This window comes from Onychostoma macrolepis, chromosome 18 (genome assembly GCF_012432095.1).
Source record: "Onychostoma macrolepis isolate SWU-2019 chromosome 18, ASM1243209v1, whole genome shotgun sequence".
In the NCBI taxonomy this organism is placed as follows: domain Eukaryota; kingdom Metazoa; phylum Chordata; class Actinopteri; order Cypriniformes; family Cyprinidae; genus Onychostoma; species Onychostoma macrolepis.
This window is the reverse complement of record NC_081172.1, coordinates 15,904,188-15,930,574: the sequence shown is the minus strand read 5'-3', so window position 1 is coordinate 15,930,574 and position 26,387 is coordinate 15,904,188. Positions and strand designations below refer to the sequence as shown.

Genomic DNA, 26,387 nt, shown 5'->3' with positions numbered 1-26,387 from the left:
AAAAAAAAAAATCAAGTGAGCAAGTGCTTGAAATAGGCCATTCATAAAAATCAAGTGCGCAAGCTAAAAGTCACTTATCCTCCCTGAGGTCTTCCTTTAGAAAACCACACTTTTTTAAACAAATAGGTTGAAGAGACTCTCCTTGAAGTTGACACTTTTAACATGATTAATCCACTGTCTGGTTTAGTCATTCTTACCCTACTAACTGGGACAAGATCATTAGCTGAAGGACAAGGACACTGTGTGCTGGTCAGCTCTCCCCCATCAGCCATGAGCTTGCATACATAAAAAGCAATATAGCATGAAACACAGGATTCACAAGAGCACTGAACTTCTTCACCCTCAGTGAATCAGATGACTCCTAATTGTTCTTTTCAATGCACAGCTTGAGCAGCTAGTCTGTGTGAGTGTGTAGATCAATAGTGCCCCGTTCAAGAAAATTCAGCAAATCTAATTTTCTGTGTATACATTTTTATAATACATGTGAAACTGGAAAACATTCTAGCTGTGTTAGGGGAAGGGGTACGACAGCATGGTCTACCCAGCAGGCATATATAGTCCCTTAATGAACCTCCAATTAGGGCAGAATAAGTCACATGGTTCTCAGCTTTGAAGTCTGCATAAGTTAAAGCAGTTACAGCATGTTCATAAAGAGGGCAGGTACCTCACATGTATCAGGGAACATAATAATGACTAACTGCCATATTTGGCTGTATAATTAATGAAAACTTCAGTCTATAATGAGCCTAAAGCTTTTAGTGGTTCATCAGTGATCATTTGGCTAAGACAAGTGATAAAAACCGATGGATTTCTTGTCCTTTGAAGGAGAATTTAAACGTTGAATTGGACACAAAAGGCCTGCAGTGCCAAAGCTCATTCATTAGACCAGCTGACTCAAGAACAATGACCTGATTTAGATATTTAGAAAAAGCCTCCAGTGAAACCAGAAATATGACTTGATGTTATTCAGACAAAAAAAGGGGTGATTGTGAATATAATGTTGCTTTTATACAAAAATTCAATGAACAAGACGTTTATATTGTGCAACTTACATTTTAAGCACAATATTGCTGGTTACTTAGACTGTTTTTGCTCAGCCAATGCAAATGGAGCCAAACAAAGCACCTCCGAGCAACGCAGTCACTGAATGAATAGGCATTTATGAATGAATTGGTCGAATGAATGATTCAATGACCAAGGCTGCATCCGAAAGCGTATACTATACGAGTAGGTACTTCCTTTGAATAAGTACTTCACGACCATTTAAAAAGTATGTTCTATTTAGTATGAATGTAATTCAGCAGTAGTTATTTTGTTTCACTACCATTCACAAATCCTCTGTGACCTCATGGAATAATAAAGCATATAAGCACTGTATACGCACTTCAGAATCTCGGCAGAAGCAGTGGTTCATCTGGGTACTTTTGCCTACGTTTCATTCCCCTGTTGAAAAAAACAAAAAAAAAACAGCATATGCTGGTTAGGCATGTTTTGAAGCATGGCAGCTGGTTTGAAGTGGTTTAAGCTGGTCCTGAGCTGGTTATAAACTAGTTTAAGCTGGTCATGTGCTGGTCCTGGTCCTAAGCAACTAGCTCCTGCTCAGGACCAGCTCATAACCAGCTTATAACCAGCTCAGGACCAACTTAAACCAGCTGCCATGTGCTGTTTTTTTAGGATCCAGAATACTGCATTGTTTTTGAACAAATCGGTTGAATGAATGAATCAATGACTCACTCATAAAGACAGTCCCTTGATTAGATCCTGAGTATGTCAGCATTTTTGACTGAACTAGTTGGCTGAAGGAATGATTCAATGACTCACTAATAAAGATTTGTTTAATTCCTTAATGAATCAGCTTTTTTGAACAAATCAGTTGAATGTTTGACTCAAGCAACTTTCTCATAAACACAATCACTCGTCAACTACTGTCACATTGAAGAGATATTCAGAAAGAGTCACTGAAAAATCCCTGCCACTAGACTGGAACATGCAAACACATACAAATGTGAACAGTCCCAGTGCTGTTGGACTGATTCACTACTGTTGTTTAACTAGAATAATTAGCATTCAAGTGAACTACATTTACAATCGCACTTGGTTATTGAACATCTGATGTGAGATTGTGTGTAATAAGCTTTCTGAAATGTTCTGTAGTGAGAAATAGAGTTCATTACAGAGATCATTGTTAAGATGCAGGTGCAGGTTTCAGATGAATAAAGCCACTTCATCTCTGTCAGTAGGTCAATGAATGCCGCATTTACTGAGGAGAGAAACCCAGTGGACTTGGGGAAATGGCCAGTGCTGATGAAGTGAAGAAAATGAAAGAGGAAATCTATAGAAAATTGTCAACCTGCAACTTCCTGTATGAGTTATGACTGCCAAGCTATTCAATATAATGAATTTATAATTGAAATGCTGAATGAGGTCAATACAAAATCTAATAACTTCACACAGACATCACAACTGAGAAACATTCATTGTTGTTAGATATAAAAACACAGTTTAAATGCTTCTGCGATCCATACACTTGTATCTGCTACTCTGGTGAAGTTATCAATCCCAGATGGAGAAGATCACTAGCTCAGCAAGATCGATAAGACATTGATTGGTTGAAGTCTTTCTCTTTTGTCTTCACAACCTCTTTCTGTCTTTCAACAGTGTGGATTTCTCGTCCCACAGTTAGTGTGATCGCATAAACACTAGTTCATTAGTACAATAGGGATTTCCCATGGCACTGGACTTTCCCTTTTTATTAAATTAAACCTTAAGTCATTTGTACCGTGTAATTGGTTATTTAGGCAACACTTTCTTAGCATTTCTCTAAATTATTAAATCCGCCAAGTGACGTACTTATAAAACAATTTTGTGTTCTTACACATGTTACCCTTTAAGGATAACGCAATATTTTTGGTCTTGAAAAAGCAGTTGCACAATCATTTGCTTGGTAAATCAAAAACATCCCACGCTGCATAAGAATCTAATATAAGCTGGGGAATGAATGTCCAAAAGTGAATGAATTTCCATTTAGGGAATGTTCCCAGGAACTCTGAACCTTAAAACCCTAAAAAAAAAAAAATGGAAGAAAACATTTTCCACAATGACAATGGATCTCTGTCCTCATCAGCCGGCTAAAGATACAGCATTGATTAACAGCACAGGAAGAGAGAACTAAAACATTTCACAGACTGTTTGCGACTGTCACTTTTGACGACGTGAACGACAGAAATTGATTGCAGTGCAATATAATTTCAATTGTATGCAAATGAGCTGTGTGGGAATGCAGTGATTTGCCAAAAGATACAGCAACCAACTAAAAAATAGCTTCCAGCAACAAACAGTATGAACTTGTCGACTTGAAGCTATTTATTCGTTGTCAGTGTGAATGGGTCCTAGTTATTTAGTGTAGGTCAGTTTGTTTCCTACAAACATTTGCGGTCAAACTGACCTGACCTGACCTAAAGAGTGAAGTTTGCATTAGTGCTGAATTGTTATGTGAAGGGAGAAACACACATGGACAGTTGGAGCACAAACATTGTGTTCGGCATGTCAATGCAAAATAATCAAAAGTCCACAAGTCCTACAGGGCAAATATCCTCTTCTCACCTCTTTCCAAACATCACACAAACTCAACAACGTGAAGTTCAAACAGTCCACTCCCCCACATTTGAACTCTGAAGTTCATGTCTTACATCTTGGCTGAAAAATGTATTTTTGCCAAGAAGATAAATATGAAACCACAAAGCAAAAGGGAGGGATTTCAGCATATTTTTATGATGGCTTGGCTTCTACAGTCTAAGCTAAAACGGTGAGGGTTGGGATAGGTGGACAGCCCTTTGTTTCTTGACGGGTGTCTGGTGTATCCACTTAACAGTTCCTGTCAGAGCAAACACGGAAAGCAGCAGCCTTCTGCAGATGGAGCACAGCTTGGACTAGCGTTTGTCTAATGAGTGATCACTCACAGGCCTGTCAAACATGCCATCTGGAAGAGGACCTCCGGTCTGCTGTGAAATATGGAGTTTGTTGATGCTCCGTGTTGAATCAGTCCCTTAGTGCATATGTTTGGTGATGACAGTCGTAAACATAAATGCAGACAGAAGATGACAGTGATATAATTATTAGAAAACGCATGGGAATTTTAATCTTGGTATGCATTATGGAAAGATGCATTCCTTCAAGCAACATTACATTTCTGAAGAATTTGCTCCACAATAAACATATTAACTCAAATCATGTGCTTCTCCAGTGACAAAGAGCTCACAGAACAGACTGTTCATTTTTTCTTTTCTTCAGCCTTATGTTGAAAGATGTCCTAAATAGGAAAAAGCTCCCGGAATCTCCAGGGCACACCCATTATACAACAAAAAGGGTAAAAATGTCTTATTTGGTTTTTAATCCACTGATCCAGATCTAAGCAATGGGGGGTAAGATGTTGCCTCCACATTAAATGTTCCTCTTGATCATGCACACACACACACACACACACACACACAAACACACACAGTCATAGAACATTCAAGTTTGACATTTAATTTAAACATCATCATTTGTGAAATGTATATAATCTGAACATTTTTTTTAATTGATTAAAAAACTTTTAAGGGCTGATAATTTATTTTCTAATTAATTTATGATTCTCAGAAACCATGGTATGTATTTCTTTCTTCATAAATGATTACATACAACAAAGAAATCATGTCATAATAACAATAATGATTATAAATTAGTTATTTATAATTCCATAAAAATCTTTATCATTTGTCATAACCTATAATTATTTTAAAATATTTAGAGTTTATAGTTAATATTGCTATTGTGACATCCACATTTTGTTGTATGTCATTTTTACAAATAAGTTCATTTCAGATGTATTTATTTGACTGTTATTTGTCAATCAATATTCATATTGATGAAACTAAACAGATAAGATGAATATAAAAATAAAATTCCAAGAAAAAAATATTTTATACATAGTATAAAAATCAAATGACAGCTGGAACAGGTGGGTTATTGCCACAGGAAGTGGTTCATCTTTCCCAAATGGGGGGAAACACAATGATTTGTAACAACTATATTAGCAAATGTTTCCATTTATTTCTCTTAATAAAAAGTGGATGACGCATCATGCATGTGGAATTCATCTCTAAACATGTTACGATTTATCATTAACTCCACATTGTTCTTAAAGAGACATCCTAGCTTTCCCTTGCTTTTCACCATACATGGATCTGAGAGAATCATAAATGAAGTGGAAATGAACAGAATTAAATGTGTATTGAGCTCCTTCATTCTGAGGTACAGTATGAACGAGTCCCACATGATTAATGTGAAAATATTGATGTGAAAATTCAGAAATTACGGACGCCATTACACAGCATCAGACTCCCTGTTTGAAGTGGCCACTTGAGAGCTCCAATCTCCAGCATTGTTATAGATGGATGGCGTGGAGATGATTATTATGGAGAGTTACCATCTGTTATAAAGCGCCATCAGTTTAACTTTAGAAACTGTCTGCGGCATGACAGCTTCCACAGTAAATACAGGATGGCTGAATTTCATTTCCATCTTTGCAGATGCTTTCTTTACCAAAGCAGCCTAAAAAGGCACAAAGGGCAAAAATAAAAGTCAAACCACAAATCTTCATCAACATAGCATTTTGCTTATTTGGCATTTGAGGGTCGGCTTTAGAGGGTGAACGAAGTGGCTGATGCATCTTTGTCAGCAGGACCTTTAACTTTGAGCACCACGTATATGTATTGCTGGCATGTGTGTGGAATTTTAATGCACTTGGTTTTAATGCAAATCAGTTCCCCACAAAGAGCGGATCCCAGCCATGACAGAGAAATAATAGATGCCGCTTCAGTATAAGACAATCACCTCCCTGCTGTTGACAGTGTCACAATGGCTTTGTGCACCAACAGCCCTCCACCAGCCAAACAACACTGTCAACACAATGACTTCACTGCATTTCCACTCAGTTCATTTTTGTTTCGCATTTCCTTTTAAACGAAGCTATCTGCTGGATATGGTGCATGAAAAGTGCACTGTGTGGAAGAGGCAAAAATTGCTTGCATGGACTGGATTAATGTTGTATTGATTGGTGAATTTACAAAGCAATAAATAATGTATAGCAAAATCACTGCCCTGAATTGAGCAAATCCCATCTGCACTGGTAAAATTCAAAAGGTATTGATTGTGATTATCATAGCTGTGAAGAGAAAGACAAGGCACAAAGAGAGGACGTATGCAATGCACAATACAAGAAATGCAAAATTTGTGAATTATTATTTCAAATTTTTCCATACAATGTGACAATGTCTGTCAAACTGTAAAAAAAATAATTATATAAAGCCACCATAAAAGTGGTTTCATATGAGACTTCTGAAGTCATGTGTCACTTTTGTGTAAGAATCGAGTTGGTATTCACAGAAAATGTTCCTTTCTGCCAAAGCTCTTATGTGAATTTGCATTCAGATTAAAAAATGCACCATGTTTGACGTCCTTGACACCAAATACCATTGTGTTGTAGCTGAATGTGACAACCAAGTTTGAATATACAGAATGGAGAATGAAATCTGTGCTGCAGAGAACTGGAAATATTTTAAATTTGAGTCTTTTCTTCACACAGAACTACAGAGAGATTTCAACTTTTAAACTATTGCACGAGTTCATGAACGACATTCTTTTTGAGCATTTTTTTTTTTTCACCGAATGGCAAAGAGCAGTGTAAAGATTCTTTAAACTTCACCTTTTGTGTTAAGGTGCAGTCACATTTACTGTTATTTAATGGACTTTCAAAGGCAGAATCCAGTCATTAGGAATCCATGCGACCAGGAATTTTTCATTAGGGTGAAAGATTTCACCATGCAGATTTTGAAAACAGGTCCAAGTTGCTCACGTGAACTTCTGCCACTGACCAACAGAAAGCTGCTTGGTTTGGAAGTGAATTCATACGTCGTTACACTATTGACAATAGACAAAATTGCCTATGAAATTGTACAGAAATGTCTTGTGTAAATAATGCTAGATACTGTTTGCAGCAAGTATATGAAAAGCCCCGTTTCCACCGCAGGAACTTTCCCCAGGAACTAGGGACTTTGGGCCGGTTCTCGGTGTGTTTCCACCGCAGGAACAAGGATCTAAATAAAGTTCCGGGTACAAATTTGCCCCTCAAAAAGTGCTTCGCCGATTTCGGAGACGTGAGCTCCACGCGATCAGCGGGCGCTCAGTGCTCATGTATCCCGACCAGAGGAGCATAACCTCGGCTAATCCTTCTGACATTTGTCTCTGTAGTGGTTAAACATGAGATATAATTCACTTTGGGTAAATCTAACAGGTAATCTTAAGTCTTTATTCTATCATTCTATTAATCTATTAATATGTTAAAATGAAAATGAAAAGAGGCAATGCTGTTTGATGTGAAATTTCCTTTCATTGTAATGTAGGCTACGTTCCCTGAACTACATTTCCGCGACTATTAATATGTTTAAATGAAAACGAATAGAGGCAGTGGTGTTTGATATCATATTTCATATCATTGTAAATACAGTGAGGAAAATTCTCAGCTCGAGTCGTGCTGACTGATGTTATCAATTACACTGCTGTTTGCAGAATTACCGGACTTGCGTCCTTCCGTCCGCGTTCACACTCCCAACTCGAACCGAGGATGTAAGTCCGAAATTTGCTTATATTGAGAAACGCACGCAGACCTACGTCACCAGACTATTTGCCTAATCTTCTCGGTACTTTAGACCGCAATGGAAACGCAGACAGCAACAGGTCTGGGGTAAAAATTTTCCTGGGAAAAAAGTTCGGTGGAAAAGTGGCTTTAGATGCTCTTCAAACAAAGTATAAATGTAAGTAATATTCTCTGTGGTACTAAAGAAAAAATATCTTAGCAATAGTGGGCGGAGTTAGTGAAAATGAAAATTTAGTGAAAAATTAGTGTAAATAGACACTACATAAAAGAAAATGTAACAGTATCCATATTTAGAATGAACTTAAAACAGAATGAGGGTCAATTTCAGTTGAACTATCGCTTTAAGAACACACAGATGCTCTGTTTATGTTAATAAGCAAAAGCACCTACCATGAGTTCTTTGATGTAGTTCAGGATTCAGGTTAAAAGATGCAGCGCCTCTGCTCTCTCTTTCCGTCTGTTCTTATTAGCTGTGAAAAGAAACACAACCACAGGTCATGGCACATATTTAATCTCACCAAGCAAACAGCAAAGAAAATTCAAGTCCACAAAAGCACAATAAAACATGCAAGATGGAGGAAAAACAGCACTCCTCCACACTGAAGACTCAGAGGAAAGCTTGGCACAGGGCAGGTAGTAAGTATGAATCTTGGAGTGCGACGAGACTGAAGATTCATTATTGATGACATTCCCTGTGGTGCACTACTCTGAAACAGCATGTGCGTGAATTTTTCACTTTGCAGCTTGAATAAAGAAATGAACTGGGACAGAATGAGCATCATACTAGCTTTAATCAATCTAAACCCATGACTGAAGAAGGTGAAATATTAATGGCTGACATTACTTATCAGATCCGTTGCTTGGTTAATTGCTCTTTATTGTTCGCCGCCAAACTGATTGCATTTTGCCTGTTATGCTCGGTGCTACTAATCTTGATTAGTGTCAGAGGTAATGAATAATTTATTAGAAACAGCATTCCTAGCTAATTACCTGTAGCAGATTCTCACTGTTGGAGAGGATCACCAACCGTGTGCACCTAACAAGCCTAAATGCTTTAACTTTCCGCTATTCATATTGTTTTGCCACAAGTGTCTCTTAGTTGCAATGCACTTCTAGCCAATTAAAATTGAGATGTTCCTGGCACACTCTTAAAGATAAAGGGTCTTTCTTTTCTTCAGTGGTTCCATGAAGATCCTTCAACATCCATGGAATCGTTTCATTGCACAAAAGTGGAAAAGGGCTCTTTAGAATATTCTTCACACTAAGAAAAAACGGTTCTTTTAAGAACTGTACATTGAACGGTTCTTTGGAGAACCCCAAATGGTTCTTATGGCATTGCTGTAAAAATCCATTTTGGAACCTTTATTTTTAAGAGTGTGGCCTTAAAAGCATTATTCATGATAACACTGAAAGTTTTGTGAAAACTCCAGCAGATTTTTCCTAAATAAGGTTTAGGATTAATTTTCTTTAAGATTAATGTAGGAAGAAGGATGACATAAATGAGGCATAATAAAATCCAGGATGCTCATGTTTTTACTTAAAGCTGCAGTCCGTAACTTTTTTTGGTTAAAAATGATCCGAAATCAATATTTGAGCAAGTACATAACCAGCCAGTGTTCAAAACTATCGCCTTACTTTAGCCCGACTCACAACTGTTATCTTATAATAATGTTTTCTAATCTGAGTGGTACGGGTAGGTTTTCGCGGGAAATTCGAGCATGGCACTGCGTCATTACGTCACGTCTCTAAACATAAAGAAGTTGTCCCTGCTACTAGGCTATAGCACGTGCTGATGCTGCAGGAGGCAGATCGTTTATAGCCTTTTCTCACAGCAGCTGGAATAATTAAATGTATCATTTTGATTAATACACACTATACTCATAGTGACGCAATGCTGATGTTGTTAATTTGAGAATAAAGTATAACAATAATAATAATTTGCATGGTTTGATGTGATATGTGCTAACCGATCTTTAGATTAAATCACCATTGGTAGCACAATTTATGGTAATGCTTTTTTCCTCAGTTGGTCAGAACAAACGTGGCAGACTTGTAACTTACTTGTTCAGATGACACTAGACAAGACGTAGACTAATCTGTGATTGCGAAGTACAGTAAATATCCACACCGATGCGGTGACTGACTGCCACACATTCACCTCAAAACATTAGATTCATCCGTGCTGGAGCCGTGCCAGAGTACAACCCCACGCAAGCAAGATAATTCCGCAAGTAACTGCAATTCCAGGTTTTCAAACATAGATGGCGACTTAGAAATTTACGGACTGCAGATTTAAGTAAACACAATGAAAACATTTCTTGATAAGTGTTTTGTAGACAAATTCTGTGTTTCAGCTATGACCTGGCAGACCAGAATTCCCTTGTTCTCCAAGCACGCTAAAGCCCTACAAACATCCATGTACAGAATATCATTAGTTTATACAACAATTGTTTCTATAGCGACACAGGAGGAGAAAGTAAAGCTGCAAAAGAGTACAACAGTCCATTTCCAAAGGGAGCGTTTTTTTTATTAAAGAAATTAGTAATTTTATCATTTTATATAAGGATGCATTAAACTGACAGTAAAGCCATGTTACAAAAGATTTCTATTTTAAATTGAACAGAATATTTAAATCTTTCAAACTATGAACTATCAAAAAAACCTGTTGTACAGTTTCCACAAACATTAAGTAGCAAATCTGTTTTCCACATTGATAATAGTAAGAAATGTATTTTTAGCACCAAATTGGCATATTTCTGCAGGTCATAATCACTGGGACACTGAAGACATAAGCAATGGCTGCTGAAACATTGCCATCATATACTGTGTATATATATATATATATATATATATATGTGTGTGTGTGTGTATATGTAATCAGCAAAAATGAATGGGAAAAAATACTTCAAAAACAATACACATGAACTGAATCTACTCTCGAGGCTTCCTTTACTCAAACCTCTTTTACAAACCTCTTTCGCTCCCAAATCAATGGCATTCAATGGCATTTAAGATCGACCACAGCGTACACTGATTGGTCATTCCCTGGTAAATTGATTTGATTCTTCTGACCTTACAGTCTTAGGGGACCGTGCGCTCTTTAATTGTGTTCTCTACACTTGCAAACATTGTTTCCTAGATTCTAGAATCAACAAGGGGTTTGAACAAAAGAGCTCAAAGGGCATCTGCATTATGTTTATCTGCGTCTATGCTAAAGGTCCCTTTTCAGTCTGCGGTACATTTGAACAATGCAGGATGACTTAAAGTTCAATGCTAATAGATGACCACAGAGGGTGGGCAATAAAGGATGTGCTTGTTGTTATTTGTCATTATACACTTTCACCGCCCTACCTCTTCCCATCTCTTTTCATGATCATGCTATGCTATTCACATACACAATGAGTGACATATCCTACAGGACGTCTGTCCCTCTGGAAGGATGTGATGGCCAGGCTTGCCAACTAGTCGAAGCATATGCAACTTTTTCTCTTGTTCTTCCTCTAATAGATTATGTGTGTCCAACTCATCCAAATAAAAAAAGTTAAATATTAAAATATTAATCATTTTCATGTCTGTTAGTGCGATCCATTAGTTGGCTAGTAAATACATTTTTATTGTAATTACGTTCAATGATTAAGATAAGTAAAACTTCTAACTACTATTTTCATAAATTACAATATTATCAATATTACAATACAGACACATTGTACTACCATTCAAATGTTTGGGGTTGGTTTGATTTTTAATGTTTTCGAAAGAAGTCTCTTATGTTCACCAAGGCTTCATTTATTAAATGATTAATACGGTAAAACAGTAATATTATGAAATATAATTTCAATTTAAAATAATTTTTCAAAAATAACAAATTATTCTCGGAAGCACCCCATTGTACTTATAAAGAACCTTAAAGGTGCTGTATGTAGGATTGACACCCAGTGGTTGAACTAGGTATTGCAGTTCAAATTCAAAATATTGGAGATGTTTTTTTTCACCCGGCCCCTCCTCCTCAGACTTGACGCACAGGCAGGTTGCCAGATTAACGACACCAACAGGAACGAGCGCACATGCCGATGAATGACATTAAATACGCTGTGTTTTCCGCCAACTGGCAACCCGGAGTGCCGAAATACAATTGGGTAAACTGGCAGTGGGCAGGTTTCACAAACCATAACAAACACAGACATTCCGGGCCGGAATACACATTTTCAAAGGAGAATAACTGACTGTAGAATTGTTTTTCAGATAAACAAGTATGTTAACTTAGCATGTTTCTTAAATATCTGCAAACATGTTATGGTATTTTTATGCTTTAGTAGAGTCAAAATCCTACATACAGCACCTTTAAAAACACCTGGGGAGTGAATGACGAAACTATTATAAGTGTAAAGCACTTATTAGACAATGGAAAGCCAAAAGGGTCAAAAACAAGTTTTGATTATTTTGGCCATGCCTGGGGCTGAGACTATAGGTTAGAGGGGTCTTTTTAGGTTTAGCTCCAGCAGTAATTTTGCGAGATTTACTTCATAAACAATGACACACCACAGATGTAATGTTTCAGTACTTAATACTTCAAGTGTATCGTATTCCAATATTTTTTCAAAGTATAGGCATTCGCAGATGTCTGGACTGAGCCCCAAATACTCCTTGACACTCGATATAGTCTCTGAACTATACTGATAAAACATATCAAGTCAGCACATATTTAAGCAACATCTCTGCTTCAGACACTTGATCGATACATCTGATTGAAATGTGGCAGAAGCCATCCAGGTGTCCTCTGACCTTGTGGCAGGTGTCTGACAGGGGCTTTAAGTGCAGTCCCTTGAGAAAAAGGAGGCTGTCAAAGTGCTGAAAGAGTCATATGGTACAGCTCCTGGCACAACACTCAGTGCTGTGATAATGACCAGCTCTGTATACACTTACTTAGTGTTTTCTCTACGCAGTCTGTTCTTGTCTTTCATTAAAACCTCCCTCTCCCTTTTCAGGCCCCAAGGCCGAACAGACCTTAGTCTCTGGGGAGAGACAAGGTTCAGGGCATCAAAGCAAGCTTTTGAAGCCGAGCGATTAAACCTGTTGGAATGGGCCAAAAGGGCTTAAAGGTGTGAGGGAGTCAGCTTCTCCAATTAGGCACAAGAAAGGTTGTTATCATGCAAACCAAGCGGTCCATGAACCACTGTTTTCTCTCAGAAAGGTTTATGCAAACAACAGACATGATTAATGATCTGATCTTGTCAGTAATGAGCTAATGATTGACTACATTGATTCATTATGATGAAAGATATTTGATGAATATAAATCTCTTATCCTGTCAATAGAGAGTAGTTTAGATTAAAATGGTGTAAAATTACCATAAAAACTATTTTTGCACTGTTACAAATTGAGTTATACTACTCATTTGCTGCATCAGTTGTTATAAAATGAATATCATGGCTGGATTAAAGATCAATCAAAAATGGGGCAACCACAAGATTAGTAATTTCCCGATTTGCACTGCTAGATGTAAAAACTGGAAAGCCACATTAAATAAATAAATAAATGATGTTTAATGTAGTTATGAGGGAAAGGATTTTGGACCAGTAAGATTTCACAGTGGGTGGGACACCTTTCCATATCTATGGTGAAAAACTGTAAATGGTTGAACATTGCATTATATGTAATTTTACTGTAAAATAATGTGGCACATATTATTATATTTTAAATCATTTTATTTTTATTTATTATTACAGTAGTGTATATCAACATTTTCTGTTAATTATTGCTTATAGCATTATTCAGTGCCATGTTTCTTACCCTGATGGTGTGTTGTTTTTATGTGTTTGACTCTATTACATATACATACACTACGAAAAAGGTATAAAAAGCTATATAGAGTGCACATTAGTACCTTATAAGTACATATTAGTACCTAAAGTGTACATATTAATGCCTAAATGGAACAATGTATTATCTTTTGATGAGGTACCACCCCAGTGAACCTTTGTACTTTTTTTTTTTTTTTGGAGAGTGTATTTGTTGAGTTTTGAGAACAGGCCACTTACGATTATTATGGTGGTTATCTGCAGATTTTATGGTACAAAGCAGATGTAGTCATTCGAGTGGATAGGTATATTAACATTATATAACTTGATCAAATATACAGTTATAAATGCCATCTCGTAAAACCAGAAACATGTCACCATTTTTTATGGTGAATTTCTGGCAACTAAATATAATGTTTTTTCTTGTAAATTTATCAGAGTATTGTTAAGCAACTGAAAATTTTAATCACTGTCCTCCAAATTTATTCAGCTCTGCGTCAGACAAGTTTCTTAAGTATGTGTCAACATCTGTTGTCAATTTCAGGTCCTTGTTAAAAGATATGCCAAACATCATAGCTGTCATGGATGTCATGTCTACTGTACTTATAAATTCCATCTTTTTTCATTATAAGTCAAAACAATACATGTTCATAGTCAAAAGCAGTGCAGTGTTCATCCTTCTCTTATTTTATCCTTAGGGTGTACATTGTTAATTTAGTTGTGCTGACACAACCTGTCGTAAATATTCAAAGCACAATCTGTCGGACAGGAAGCACTTGGTTCCCTGAGTCTTTCTTAATTAAAACCAGAGGAAGAACTATTTAGTCCCTTACACAAATACAGGACTTTCCTCTAGCCAGTTCATATTCCCAAAGCAATTGGTTTGAAAAATGAGCAGATTTTGCTGTTTGGTCTCAGGAACAGCAGGGGATTTGGAGGACTAACCAAGCTGCATGCTGTGTCAACACCAAACATTCTCTGCTGTCGGTGTAATCCCATTCACCATGGGAAAACAGCATGGCACTTCACCACAACAGAATGAGAGTGGGACAAGGCCAAAAAGGGGCAACAGGATCTCAAATGAAATCATGGGTTGAAGGTTCCCTTTGTATCTTGATTTGAAATGGACTGATTTTAGTACAAATGAACTCTGGCACAGAAATGATAATGAAATGATAATGCTGAGTTCTGGTAAAGTTTACATTTAATAGTAAAGTTAAGTCAATTAACCTCTTTTAAGGTTTTTCAATGTAAATCATAAGTTGGCACCCATTTTTATTAAAAACTATTTTCTTAAGGATTACCTATAGATCCTGAAAAACTGGAAATTACATAGATGCAGTATATTACAGTAAATATACATAGGCCTAACGCAATGCTAAACATGTTTTTGAAAGATGCTGTTATGCTCACTAAAATACATTAAAAATGATAACACTGAGAAATAGTATCACAATTTAAAATAATATTTCTATTTAAATATATTTAATATGTAACTTATCCCTGTGATGGCAAAGCTGAATTTTCATTACTCCAGTCCTTAGTGTCACATGATTCTTCAGAAATCATTCTAATATGCTCATTTGGTGCTCAGATAACATTTCTTATTATTATTGATATTGAAAAGTTATGCTATATTTTTGTGGAAACTGTGACATGTTTTTTTAGGATTCTTTGAATCTTCACAAGAACAGCATTTATTTGATTTATTATTTAATAATATAAAAGTCTTGTTACTTTTGGTCAAATTGAACGCATCCTTGCTGAATATGAATAAAAGTATTTATTTCTTTAAAAAACAACATCGACTTATAACTAAGTATCTATCTATATCTATCTATCTGTTCACCTCAAAATATCCCAAAAATGACAAAAACACCAGACTGCAATCCCCTCTCCGCCCACATCTTCCTCTCAAGACACCTAATCAGTGGATTTCACGTGTATGAATATGAGATTTTGATACATGCATATAAAACCGCAGCATCTGTCAGACAGAGATTCGGAAGAGAAGCTGGATGCTATAATTGATCCAGACTGAGATTTGACATAGCTGGAGGCTTGAATGGTAATACTGCACTGCGCCGATTTCACGGGCACGACCGGAGGAGCAAAGAGAGCCGAAGTCATGCTGGGATATAAGCACATCAAGTCTTAGAACAGAATCATTTGCCTCATCAGGCAGAAGCTCAAAAGTGGGATCTCCTCGTAAACGGACACATTTTGTTTAACCCCTACACCTCTGCGTGGTTTGCTAAAGCTCTGGCTGTGTCTGAAAGCATTGTTAGCATTTCCATCTTTATATCTGGTGTTTCGAAATTATTAAGACATTAATTATACTTCGTTTTGCTTAATTTCACAGAAATGACAATGTTAGCAGTTCAAAGCAAAGCCTTTCATACAAGATAATGAATTAAGGGCTAAATGGGATTCACTGGGGTCCTTTAGACATCAATACGGCTTGTATTTTTCCTATAATCAGTTCATAAAATGTTTCTGCTTTGCAATTTCCCAAAATCTCATTACCCTCAGGAAGTAAAGAACAAGACATCCTAGGGTAGATATCCTGCTTTTTACAGGATCTCAGGAGGAGACTATCCGGGAGGGGTAGGTGGCAAAACGACCAGACATTTTTCCACAGTAAGATCTCGTAAAAATCTCTCAGCACTTTTAGAAACATTCCTCCCCCTGGTCATATGAGCACAAGCGCCGAGACGTCAAGAGGGATCACGCTCAACACAAACACAAATACTCTCAGAAAATCAGATGCAATCTTCAGGTCTAAATGCAAATACCAGACATAAACATTCTGAGAGGCTTTACGATTCTCAAAATGTGTACAGTCTTATTCGTCTGGATAAACGCTGCAAAAACAGTCCATAACCTTAAAGGCCCCAGGCGGAATAAATGGAAATTTCAGAAATAAAGACAGTGTATGTGTATCAGAGGAATACGAGAGGTCATTCCGGTCGTTTCTGCTCTGGGATGTAAGACCTGATGTTAACTGGTCACTACGCAACACTCTGTAGGAGAACAAGCGCTTCAGCTCACCAGCTGTGGGAACGGCAGTGTGAAAGATTACATCACGATGATTTATGGCACATGAGGAGGAGTCCGAGAAACTATGGAACATGAGATCATTTGGAGGGCATCCAAGAAGAGGTCTCAATAGAAACACAAGTCAATTGGTTTCCACCACAGAAGATGATGGAACAGCAGTGGGACAACAAATTAATGTGTTGAGAAAGTTAAGAGAACATCTCAGGCTCACACATACTGTATCACAACACACATGCTGCAAATCTGTGCTTTTTTGAGGAAATGGCATATGTAAGTGGGAAATAAGGAAGAAGTAAATCATTGTCTGGAAGGGTCTTTGGACCGTTGTCAAACTAATGGAACTTTATATGGTCAAAAAAAGTTGGAATTCCAGAGATGTTTCTTGAAACCAACAGCATATTACATAGTCAGTTAAAATCACAATCTTATTTTTGTCTGTATTTTAATATGCAAAACAACACATGGATTTCCTTTTAAGCTGATTTCTACTGTAGCATAACTCTGGGTGGTTCACTGCTGCAGTTGTTCATTAGATGAAAGGTAAAACATGCCGTTTACAACTGATCTTGTAGGCTGATGCTTGTTCCATATGTCTTCAATTGCCTCTGAAAGCCTCCAGCCAATTCTCAAAATTCAGTTTCTGCTCTCCAAAACGAGTGTAAACAGGGCCACACAGATTATCTGACTCATTTTGACTCAGATCTCTTTTTGGACTGCATTCTGCTGACTGACACTTCTCATGGAGCTCAATGATTTGCTTGGTGGGAAGAAGGCAGAAAAAGAACAATAAATCTTTCTATCCTGTTCACCAAATTTCACATAATTATGCAAGTTGTATAAAACCTATGATTAATGCAAATCTCAAACCTTTGGCACGTGGAAGAGAGTCAATGACACAAGGAAAGTTCACTGTATCAAAAGTGGTGCATACAACTCATGCTATATAGAATACTTCAAATCAAAAATATTTAAATGAAAAACTTGCCTTCTGATGTAGCTCCCAAATATCGCCTGCCAGACACATCGCAGCAGGATAGTCTTTACAATGAGGTTGAGCAGGCATAAAAGATGACAGGATTTTCATTTTTGGGTTAACTGTGCTTTTAAATGCTTCAAATCACATTTCATAAGGTATTTTAAAAGACACAGAATCTATTCAAACTTCAAAGGCCAGGTAAGTTATTCAGGCACAATATTTAAGAGCTCATGGGACAGAACTGAAAAGGGCCTTTATCATTCTATTGACTTCAAACTATAAAATTAAGCTTTGATCAGTGTGGTGTGACAAAGATATGAGTGAATAATGAGATATGAGTGCACCATTTCATGCATGCTCAGTACCATAGTGTCTATCACTCACTGAAATCAATCAGTCAATCAATAAATGAATAGTTTAAATGAATTTTTGATCATTAGTGTCATAAAAGATTATTATAAGGTACTAATATGAAAGAAAAAAAAACACTTTAAGGAAAGAAATAAAGTATGATAATAAAAACGTTTTACACTGCACATTCTATGGGTCACACTTTATTTTTCCGCCATTAACAAACCATTAACTACGACTTTTGTCTCAATAAACTCCTAATTTGCTGCTTATTAATAGTTAGTAAGGTAGTTGTTAAATTTAGGTACTGGGTAGGATTAGGGATGTAGAATATGGTCATGCAGAATATGTGCTTTATAACCACTAAAAAACAGCCAATATGTTCATAATAGGCATGCTAATAAGCAACTAGTTAATAGTGACAACTGGTCCCTATACTAAAGTGTTACCATTCGAATTTAATAAAAATGTTTTGGCATGCATTGAAAAAGAAACTCATTATTTGAGTGGAAAAATTATGCTTTTCAGTTTAATAAAGTAAAACGTTTTCACAACTAAACAAGTTGACATTTCTTCAAGACTAATGATGGATGACGCACATTTTTCCACACACAAAAAAAAAATGAAGCACTTAGCATACAGCAAACAGAAATCATTTACTTTCCCAATTATTAATTAAAACTCTGTTTATTTCCTGGTCATTTTTTCCAAATGTTAGACAAACAATGAAGCCAGTGAGTTCCATTTCTATTGTTCCATGTTAATGGAGTTTTATTGGACTATTTTAGGTCTGTGTACTGCTGAGGGCGCATCTCATATTCTACTTTAAGACATGTTGGCAGGCAAAGAAGCGCAGCACTGAAATATCCTTTTTCGGTTGATTTACACCATCTCAAATGCCATGGTCTCTCAGGACCCAAGAAAAACATTACAACTTGCCAATCATAAGATTATCCCAAAAGAGCAAACAGCTGGAGACTTGCCTCAACTGTTGGGTCTGATGTTTTCAGTCTTACCGTCTCAAGCAGGTGGTTGTAATTAAGACAGCGTAATGTGGCCACTAGCTGGCAAAAGAACATGTGACTAATTATTGGGACACAAGCCCAGGTTTATCATTTCCTGAAGCTCTCCTTCTTTGACCTGCACGAGGATTTAAGTTGCCAATCATAGCCCAAAAATGCGGCACCAAATCAGAATAAGCACCTTGTAACCTTCAGTCCCGAGCGATCCTGTTCTCTCCATCAACAAAAACGCAAGCTGGCACATTCAATTTATGTTAAAATAATCAGTAACATGCAAATGATGCTCACACAAAGCATTTACTACCTTTGAAGGGTGCTCAGTCTTTTCCTCCGGCAGTTTCCAAATACGAGCAGAGATTAGAAAAGGAAGAGATTAGACTTCATGGTCTATTTCATCCATTCTCCAGCCTAATCAGTGGGGAATGATATCACTGCCCTAAATATTTCCTCAGCAGCTTGAATGGAGAAGCGTGTAGTTTCCTCATTAATGACCACACAATGTGACAATACACCACCTTCCTGTGATCACGTTATCTCATGATTAAAGAAGGCAGCTTTCTTCATGGCCCTGCATTGAACCGAGAAAGTTGACTGACAATCGCTGTCTTGCAGAATGCTGTCTGAGGTTTCAAAACGCAGCCCTAAAAGCCACAAGATGACTTTAACTTTAGTGACCCAACAAATCTGTTGAAAGCCACATATGGGTAAAGAAGCCTGGCTGAAACATTTATAGCATCTCATAAAAAAATCATGAGGAGTAAAACTAAAAAGTACAGAACATGTCAACTTAATCTGCTATTAAACACTAAGCATATAGTGGCATCTGATGTGGCAGACTTGTAGGAGGAAGTTGTCAAACACATTATGAGGAGACTGGGGAAATGTTCTGGAGAATCGGACATGAATTGTACCTGACGTGAACACTGACATACAAATGTTTTTGTCAGTTCAGTTGTGGTTTTGTCACTTTAACTGAAACAAAAATTGTTATTTACACACTACCAGTCAAAAGTTTGGAGAGAATTTATTGAATTTCTCAGAATCGGAATACCTTTTTATCTACTAAAAGATAAGCTTAAATACTTAGTTTTTTAAAGCAAATATAGGCTGCATAACAAATATAATAGAAAACTGGAATTATAAGGAAATATTCCAGATGAGTTTGGCCAGATGGTGAAGGAAAAGCATTCAACAAGACTTCGGTACGGTTTACAAATCATCCCAGAATGCACTTCATGGAGTTAGTTAAGAGAATGTCCAGAGTGTATGGAGTTGAAATCCTGTTTAACATGGTTTGGTCAATAAATAATTCCCAGTCATGCATAATGTTACATAAGATTTTCTTTTTCAGTTGAATGCCACAAAAACCTTAAGCAGCACAACCGTTCTCAAATGTGATAATAATAAGAAATTCTGAAGGATCATGTTGACACTGAAGACTGGAGTAGTGGTTGCCGAAATTTCAGCTTTGCCATCAAAGGAATAAATTACATTTCAAAATATATAAAAATAGAAAACAGTTATATATTCACAATATTACCGTCAAAGAAACTGTCTTTTGTCTTTCTGTTTACTGTCTTTTGAACTGTAGTGTAGTTTTGACTATCAGTTTAAAATGTGGAAAATAGTCATAAGAAAGAATGATTTGGTGTGTCCAAACATTTGATTCATAATATGTATGTGTATAAAATGTACTTAGTATTTCACATTGTGGGTCTGTATTACTCTTTTTTTATTAAGCTTGTATTGTTAACTGTTTTTTTACACCAGCCTAATGTGTTGTGAAATTACATACAAAATGAATAAAAAGATGAATAAATTCTAATGCTGAAACATCTCGGTTTTGTAGAAGCATATTAATATGATGCACTAATGCATAATGCATAAAAGTGCATAATGGTGATAAAATCTAGGGGAAAACAACACATAACCCATTTATGTCCAAATGGTTCATACTGTAATTTTCATCATGTTTGTATTGTAAGGACAGCTTATCTCAGCACATTGAGAAAAAACTGCTCGATTTTTAGTGCTTAGCCCAAAGTATCATGCAAGTTCTGCGATTAAATCACCATTTCCAAATACAGTCACACTTCAGGGAAATACTGTACCCATAAGCTTCAATTATATATATTACAGGTCATCAGTACAATGTCCAGAATTCAAGACGTGATCCTAAACAGAACAGCCTTTTAAATGAATATTGTATCAGAGAGCAAAGACCTTAAACACACAAAGCTAATGGACCTAAGCCAGCTGTGCTCAATTCACTCTGCTGTGAGTGTGTATGTGTGTGTGTTTATGTGAATGCATGCTAATGTCCTTGTATGTGTGGGTGGTATTCAAAGACAGAACAACATCTTTCTTGATCATCTCAAAAGAGCACAGAACAGTAGTGAACATCTTAACACCACTGAACACAGAAAGTGACTAAAACCTACCAAACGCTTCCCACAAAGGAATGTCTGTCTGTAGAGTAATGGCTTTTGAGTTTTCTATGCGCACTTGAATACACAGGAGCGACCGCAGAACTGTTACCAAAACCAAAAACCCAGAGGAGGGGGGAAACAGAGGTGGGGAGTACAGGAAAAAATCTGGGGAATAAACTTCTACTGGAATGAGAAAGAAAAAAAAAAGAGAAAGATCAGAAGCACACAAATATGCCTGAGTCAGGAGTAGCGGAGTTTAACTGTGTCAAAGGGAGAAACAGGCCTTTATAATGTGAGCCTATGCAGAGAGAAACAACTGTCTGTATTCAGGCCGTACAAATGTCATAAAGAGAGCAACTCAGATCAACAGAGCTCTTTTACTCAATAGCTGAGGATACACAACTGTGTGTGCCGCTGTCATAAACAGCCCATGGTTTTGAGAAATGTTACTTATTTTTAATTGTCAGCAAAATGCAGTGTTATTATCACCGCAAAAACTGTTAAGTTGTTACCTGTAAGTTCCCTTACCATATACAGTGAAAAATGATATTACATTTAACAGGACCATACATGTAGCCTAATTCTACACTGTTGGTTTTTATAAGTTTGAATTACCATATTCTTTTATACATGTACAACAGGCTGGTTTTCAGCAGTCAGTACCAAATACTAGTACCATTTGAAGGTTCTCTGTACCAATTGTGATATATATATATTCTATATAGAATCTGTACAATATATAGACCTAGGTACCAAAATGGCATTCCATAATCCCATTTTTTTAATTAACCGGCTTTTTACTGAATTTCCAGCAAGCATTAACAGCAAGCAATCGTGCAAGTTATTCTTCGCAAGCTGAAAAAAACGTCACTGAATTCCTCTCAAATAAAAAATCAAGCACACTACCAATGTCTACTGCTTCGACTATTCATTAAATAGACTCTTCAAATGAAAGTAAGCCACCTAAATCACTGAATTTAATAAACAGCTTAAGGAGACCTTGACTCTAAACTTCTCTATTATTCTCCTCCTGCTTAATCACTGTACCTGTAGCAAGATTTCTATCTGTAACTAAAATGCAGATATTTAGGGAAATAACATTTTGAATGGACACACCAACAAGGTTCCTTCCATATAAAGCCTACACTTCAAACTGGAGTGTGGAAAAATCAAGTTCGCAATACATCTAAAATCTACATTTCATTGTGGGTAAAGATTAAATGAGACCCTCAGCTATCTGTAGAACCCAGCTTGTTATATGCATACTTTCACTTCATTATATAAGGAAATTACCTGAATAATAGATAAGCATTATGCCTAACATAAACAAGCAGTCTGTTTCCTCTTGATAAAGAGGTCCTGTTATTTACCAGGGTCAGTGGACATCCCTGTCTTGAATGAACTTTGGAGCCATCAGCTGCATCCTCTAAAGTTTCTCAAAGCCTTCTAGGACAAAGGCATCTGGCTTTAAAAAGATCTATGCATTCACAATTGAAGTTCTACAGAGGCAGGTCATACTTGACAAGCCTCTTAATTTTTGAAGAATCTATGACCAAAGAACACATATTCTTCATGGTAATTAATCTACACAGCTCCTTTGCAAATTTCATATGTCTCAGAGGCAATGAGGCCCCAAAACCCATTACCGGGTGAAGCGCCCCATGTCACACGCATTAGATGAGAGTCCTCCAGCAAATGGGGGGAAAAGCAATTTTCTTTTCAAGGCAATAGATACTCTATCTCATTCCAGATCCTCTGCAGACTACAAACTGCCAGCTCGTGTAGCTCTGATGCCTGAAACTTGGAAGAAAGTGATGACTTGACCTCCTTTTCTCCCAGGGCCTTCGCGCCTGCTGTCAATAAGGGTATTTCACTGGAGGCTGGATAAGAGCTCAGGGTGGAATGAATCACCTGCGCCGATTAGAGATCTGGGAACTGCGGTGGAGATCAAACCAGCCCTGACGACCAGTTCATTTGCCGCCATGTCAACTGATATTAATATTACAGCCTGGAGACGGGCCTCTTGCTCTCAACAGGGACTTCCCACCACGAAGAACCAAAGATTCATTTCCAGTAGCTCAATGCTTTAGTGACTGAACGATTCCGTGTCTGCTCGAGCAGAACAACACAGACTCATCAGACCATAACGCATCAGTTAACTAACTAAGTTAGGTTGATACACCTCTAAATAATCAAATGGTTCATTTTCATGTCTGTAAACAGAATCTTCATTGTATAATTACCAACTAATACAAACAATAGCGACCATTAATCTAAAAATAAATTATTGATCCAAAAATAAATAATTGTCATTATTCATTTCTTTATCGATAAACCACAAAAATGTAACAGAGTATTTAAAAAGTAGACAAATGAGGTGTCACAATGATCTGGCTTTTTCCATAGAGCAAAGCTTAGAGACCAAACATTATAATTTCTAGGCCTCTGATGTCCACATTTTAAGGGTTTTTCCAAACCAATCTCACAGAAAAACTGAGTTTTTTCATATTAATTCGTACAATGTGAATCGTACAAAAAGGTAGGCCTATAATTTTTATATAAAATGTAAGCATGAAGGTCCACCATGACCCCACCCTCAAACAAAACCGTTCCGTAAGCAAATTGTATTGTTACAAACTGCCATGAGAGTGTGTTGGTTCTTCTCAAATACCTTGCAATAGCTCAGTGGAATGTAAAGGTTAAGGCTCTAGTCTTACCTCTGAGCTGTGTGAGTGAAGTCTTTGAGTGCTTCTGACATCAGCATTTAGCTAAACTACAAAGCCACCAGAGGCCGGCATTAATGGATCCCTCAGAGCCAATATCTTCACGCACAAGTGCCTGACTAATTGAATACTGGTTGAGTCTGCTTTGTGGAACAAGTGCAGCAAACTTCTATGTCAGACTACAAAAATAAGGTCCAGAAATAGGTGGACAAATTCACCAAAACCCTCTAATGGATATAGAGTTACAGCACGCATGAAGTTAGACGGTTGGAATGTAAGATTTAAGGGCCGTGTACTTGCAAATAACCACTTGAGAATATATGGCAGGGCTTTGTTTGAAATAATACCCTCTGTCTCAAAGTGAGATTTCACAAATCACAAATTCACAAATTAAACATAATTGAAAGGTTTGCAAGTTATTCTCAGTAACACCTGATTAGATAAGATTTGATTGCATGGCAAATCTAGTTATACTAGGCTATACCACCCAATTTGATGTAGTTTGACAGGCTGTGAAGATTATGTAGGCTGGAAAAACAATCTTCTGATGGCATAGTATTGTAACAATTAACATTGTTAAGTGCATGCAAAGATTAGAAGATTTCAGAAATATTGAACAGGATACATTAACCTAACCCGGCACTGTTTTTGTTGCTTCTAGAATATGGCCAAAGATAACTCATACATGGTTTTAGTTTTCAGGAAAAACCCCATAATTCATGTCCGATGGTGCACCATTGTTCCAAAGCCTGGAGAATTTCACTCTTTGTTAAAGGAAATGTCAGGGTTTAAATGATTATATCTGAGTTGCTAAACTGACATATAGATAGAACGATAGACAGACATACAGACATACAGATAGATAGATAGATAGATAGATAGATAGATAGATAGAACGATAGATAGATAGATAGATAGATAGATAGATAGATAGATAGATAGATAGATAGATAGATAGATTTAATCTCTTTCGCACACTGATGGACGGCGGTCTGATAAGATGCGCGGTTTGATTGATTTAAACTGGCACTGAACTCAAGCCCGTCGGCAGGGCTGCCTCCTCCATCTGCTGACCTGTGCTTCTGGGGGGATAAACTACAGTTATTACGGGACCTCCTGGACAACACACGCTGCCTGCTGTCACACCCCGTGGGAAAACCGCCAGCTTGATGTCTCCTCATCCCACCCAGACTTTCCCCGAGCTTTACTCAACTAATTAGATTTAACAGAAACCGCCGGATGGTGACACGCGCCGTCATCGGTGAAATACGAGCGAATGTAACGTAAGGAAATTGTTTGTTTGGGAGTGAGAGAAGCGCAGTGTTAGCTGAATACATCAACGACTGTTTTTAATTCCGAGTGTTTTCTGCCTTCAAGATTCTCAAAACAGTTGTTAGGCTACAGTAAACTTAAATATACGCGTAAGCGAGTGAACCCTCGCATCACTGTAATTTATCGCTACTGTCTAAACAATACGCGTATTTGAGTGTTTATCTGTTTAGTTCTACCCTGCTTAAGAGATAACCATACATGGCAGAGTTTCGAAATGAAACAAGCTGTTTTTCTAGCTGATTTGAATTAAATGAACAGATAAAGAGAGCTTCGTATCGCACTGACCAGCTATCACAAGTTTGCATTCACGTAAACACCAGCGGAGTTCAGTTTAGCGAGAATCTCACCTCAAAATCCAAACAACACGCGTTCGTCTTCGCTGTCCTGAGTTCCAGAGATGAAACGAGGTAAAATGTGATGGTCGTAGGTCTGCGTGAATAAATGCCGACTGAAAAACTGGCGGACCTGTAGATCTGCTCCAGAAAAAAAAAACACCGAGCTTCAAGCGTCAGCTAATAAATTCCAGAGACCCCCAAACTGCTGCCCTAATCTCGCGTCCCTCTCGCTCGTAGCGCAGACCAGTCGCTTTCTACAGTTCAGCCTGGAGGGAGGGACACTCTCTGCTACTACAACTTCAACGCCCAGTTCACTTCTTTCACTCTATTCGCGTTCTGCTGCTGTTAATCAATAGATATGCTATTAGAAATGATATATTAGTGGTGTTGGTACATTCAGGGATTCTCTCTGACTCCTCCCTGAACACCAATTTAGCGCTTCTTTCAACTCGTGGGCGGAGATTTAATGGTCAAATTGTTTTCACTTCCCTGGCCCCCCTCAACACCACCACAGATGGCGAGTCAGATAAGAAAAGTATCACGATCCCTTTGTCTACATGCCCACAAAGGTCGTGACACTGACATTCCCTGTGGCATACATGATATCCCACCGCAATTCACATCTAGACCACAAACTCAGTCATAACGTAACCCTCTAGTCTACA

The 26,387-nt window shown here is 37.4% G+C and overlaps 1 protein-coding gene across 1 annotated transcript in view; it reads right to left on the bottom strand.

The window, feature by feature from the left end:
• Nucleotides 1-26,131, bottom strand: part of tspan18b (tetraspanin 18b) — a 38,815-nt gene extending 12,684 nt beyond the window's left edge. Inside the window, exons 1-2 of the mRNA XM_058752437.1 lie at nucleotides 25,735-26,131; nucleotides 8,087-8,166 (exon numbers count right to left, since the gene is read on the bottom strand). Of these exons, the coding sequence (XP_058608420.1) occupies nucleotides 8,087-8,089 (3 nt within the window). The 5' untranslated portion in view covers nucleotides 8,090-8,166; nucleotides 25,735-26,131. The remainder of the gene's footprint in view (nucleotides 1-8,086; nucleotides 8,167-25,734) is intronic.
• Between the last annotated feature and the right edge of the window lie 256 nt (nucleotides 26,132-26,387).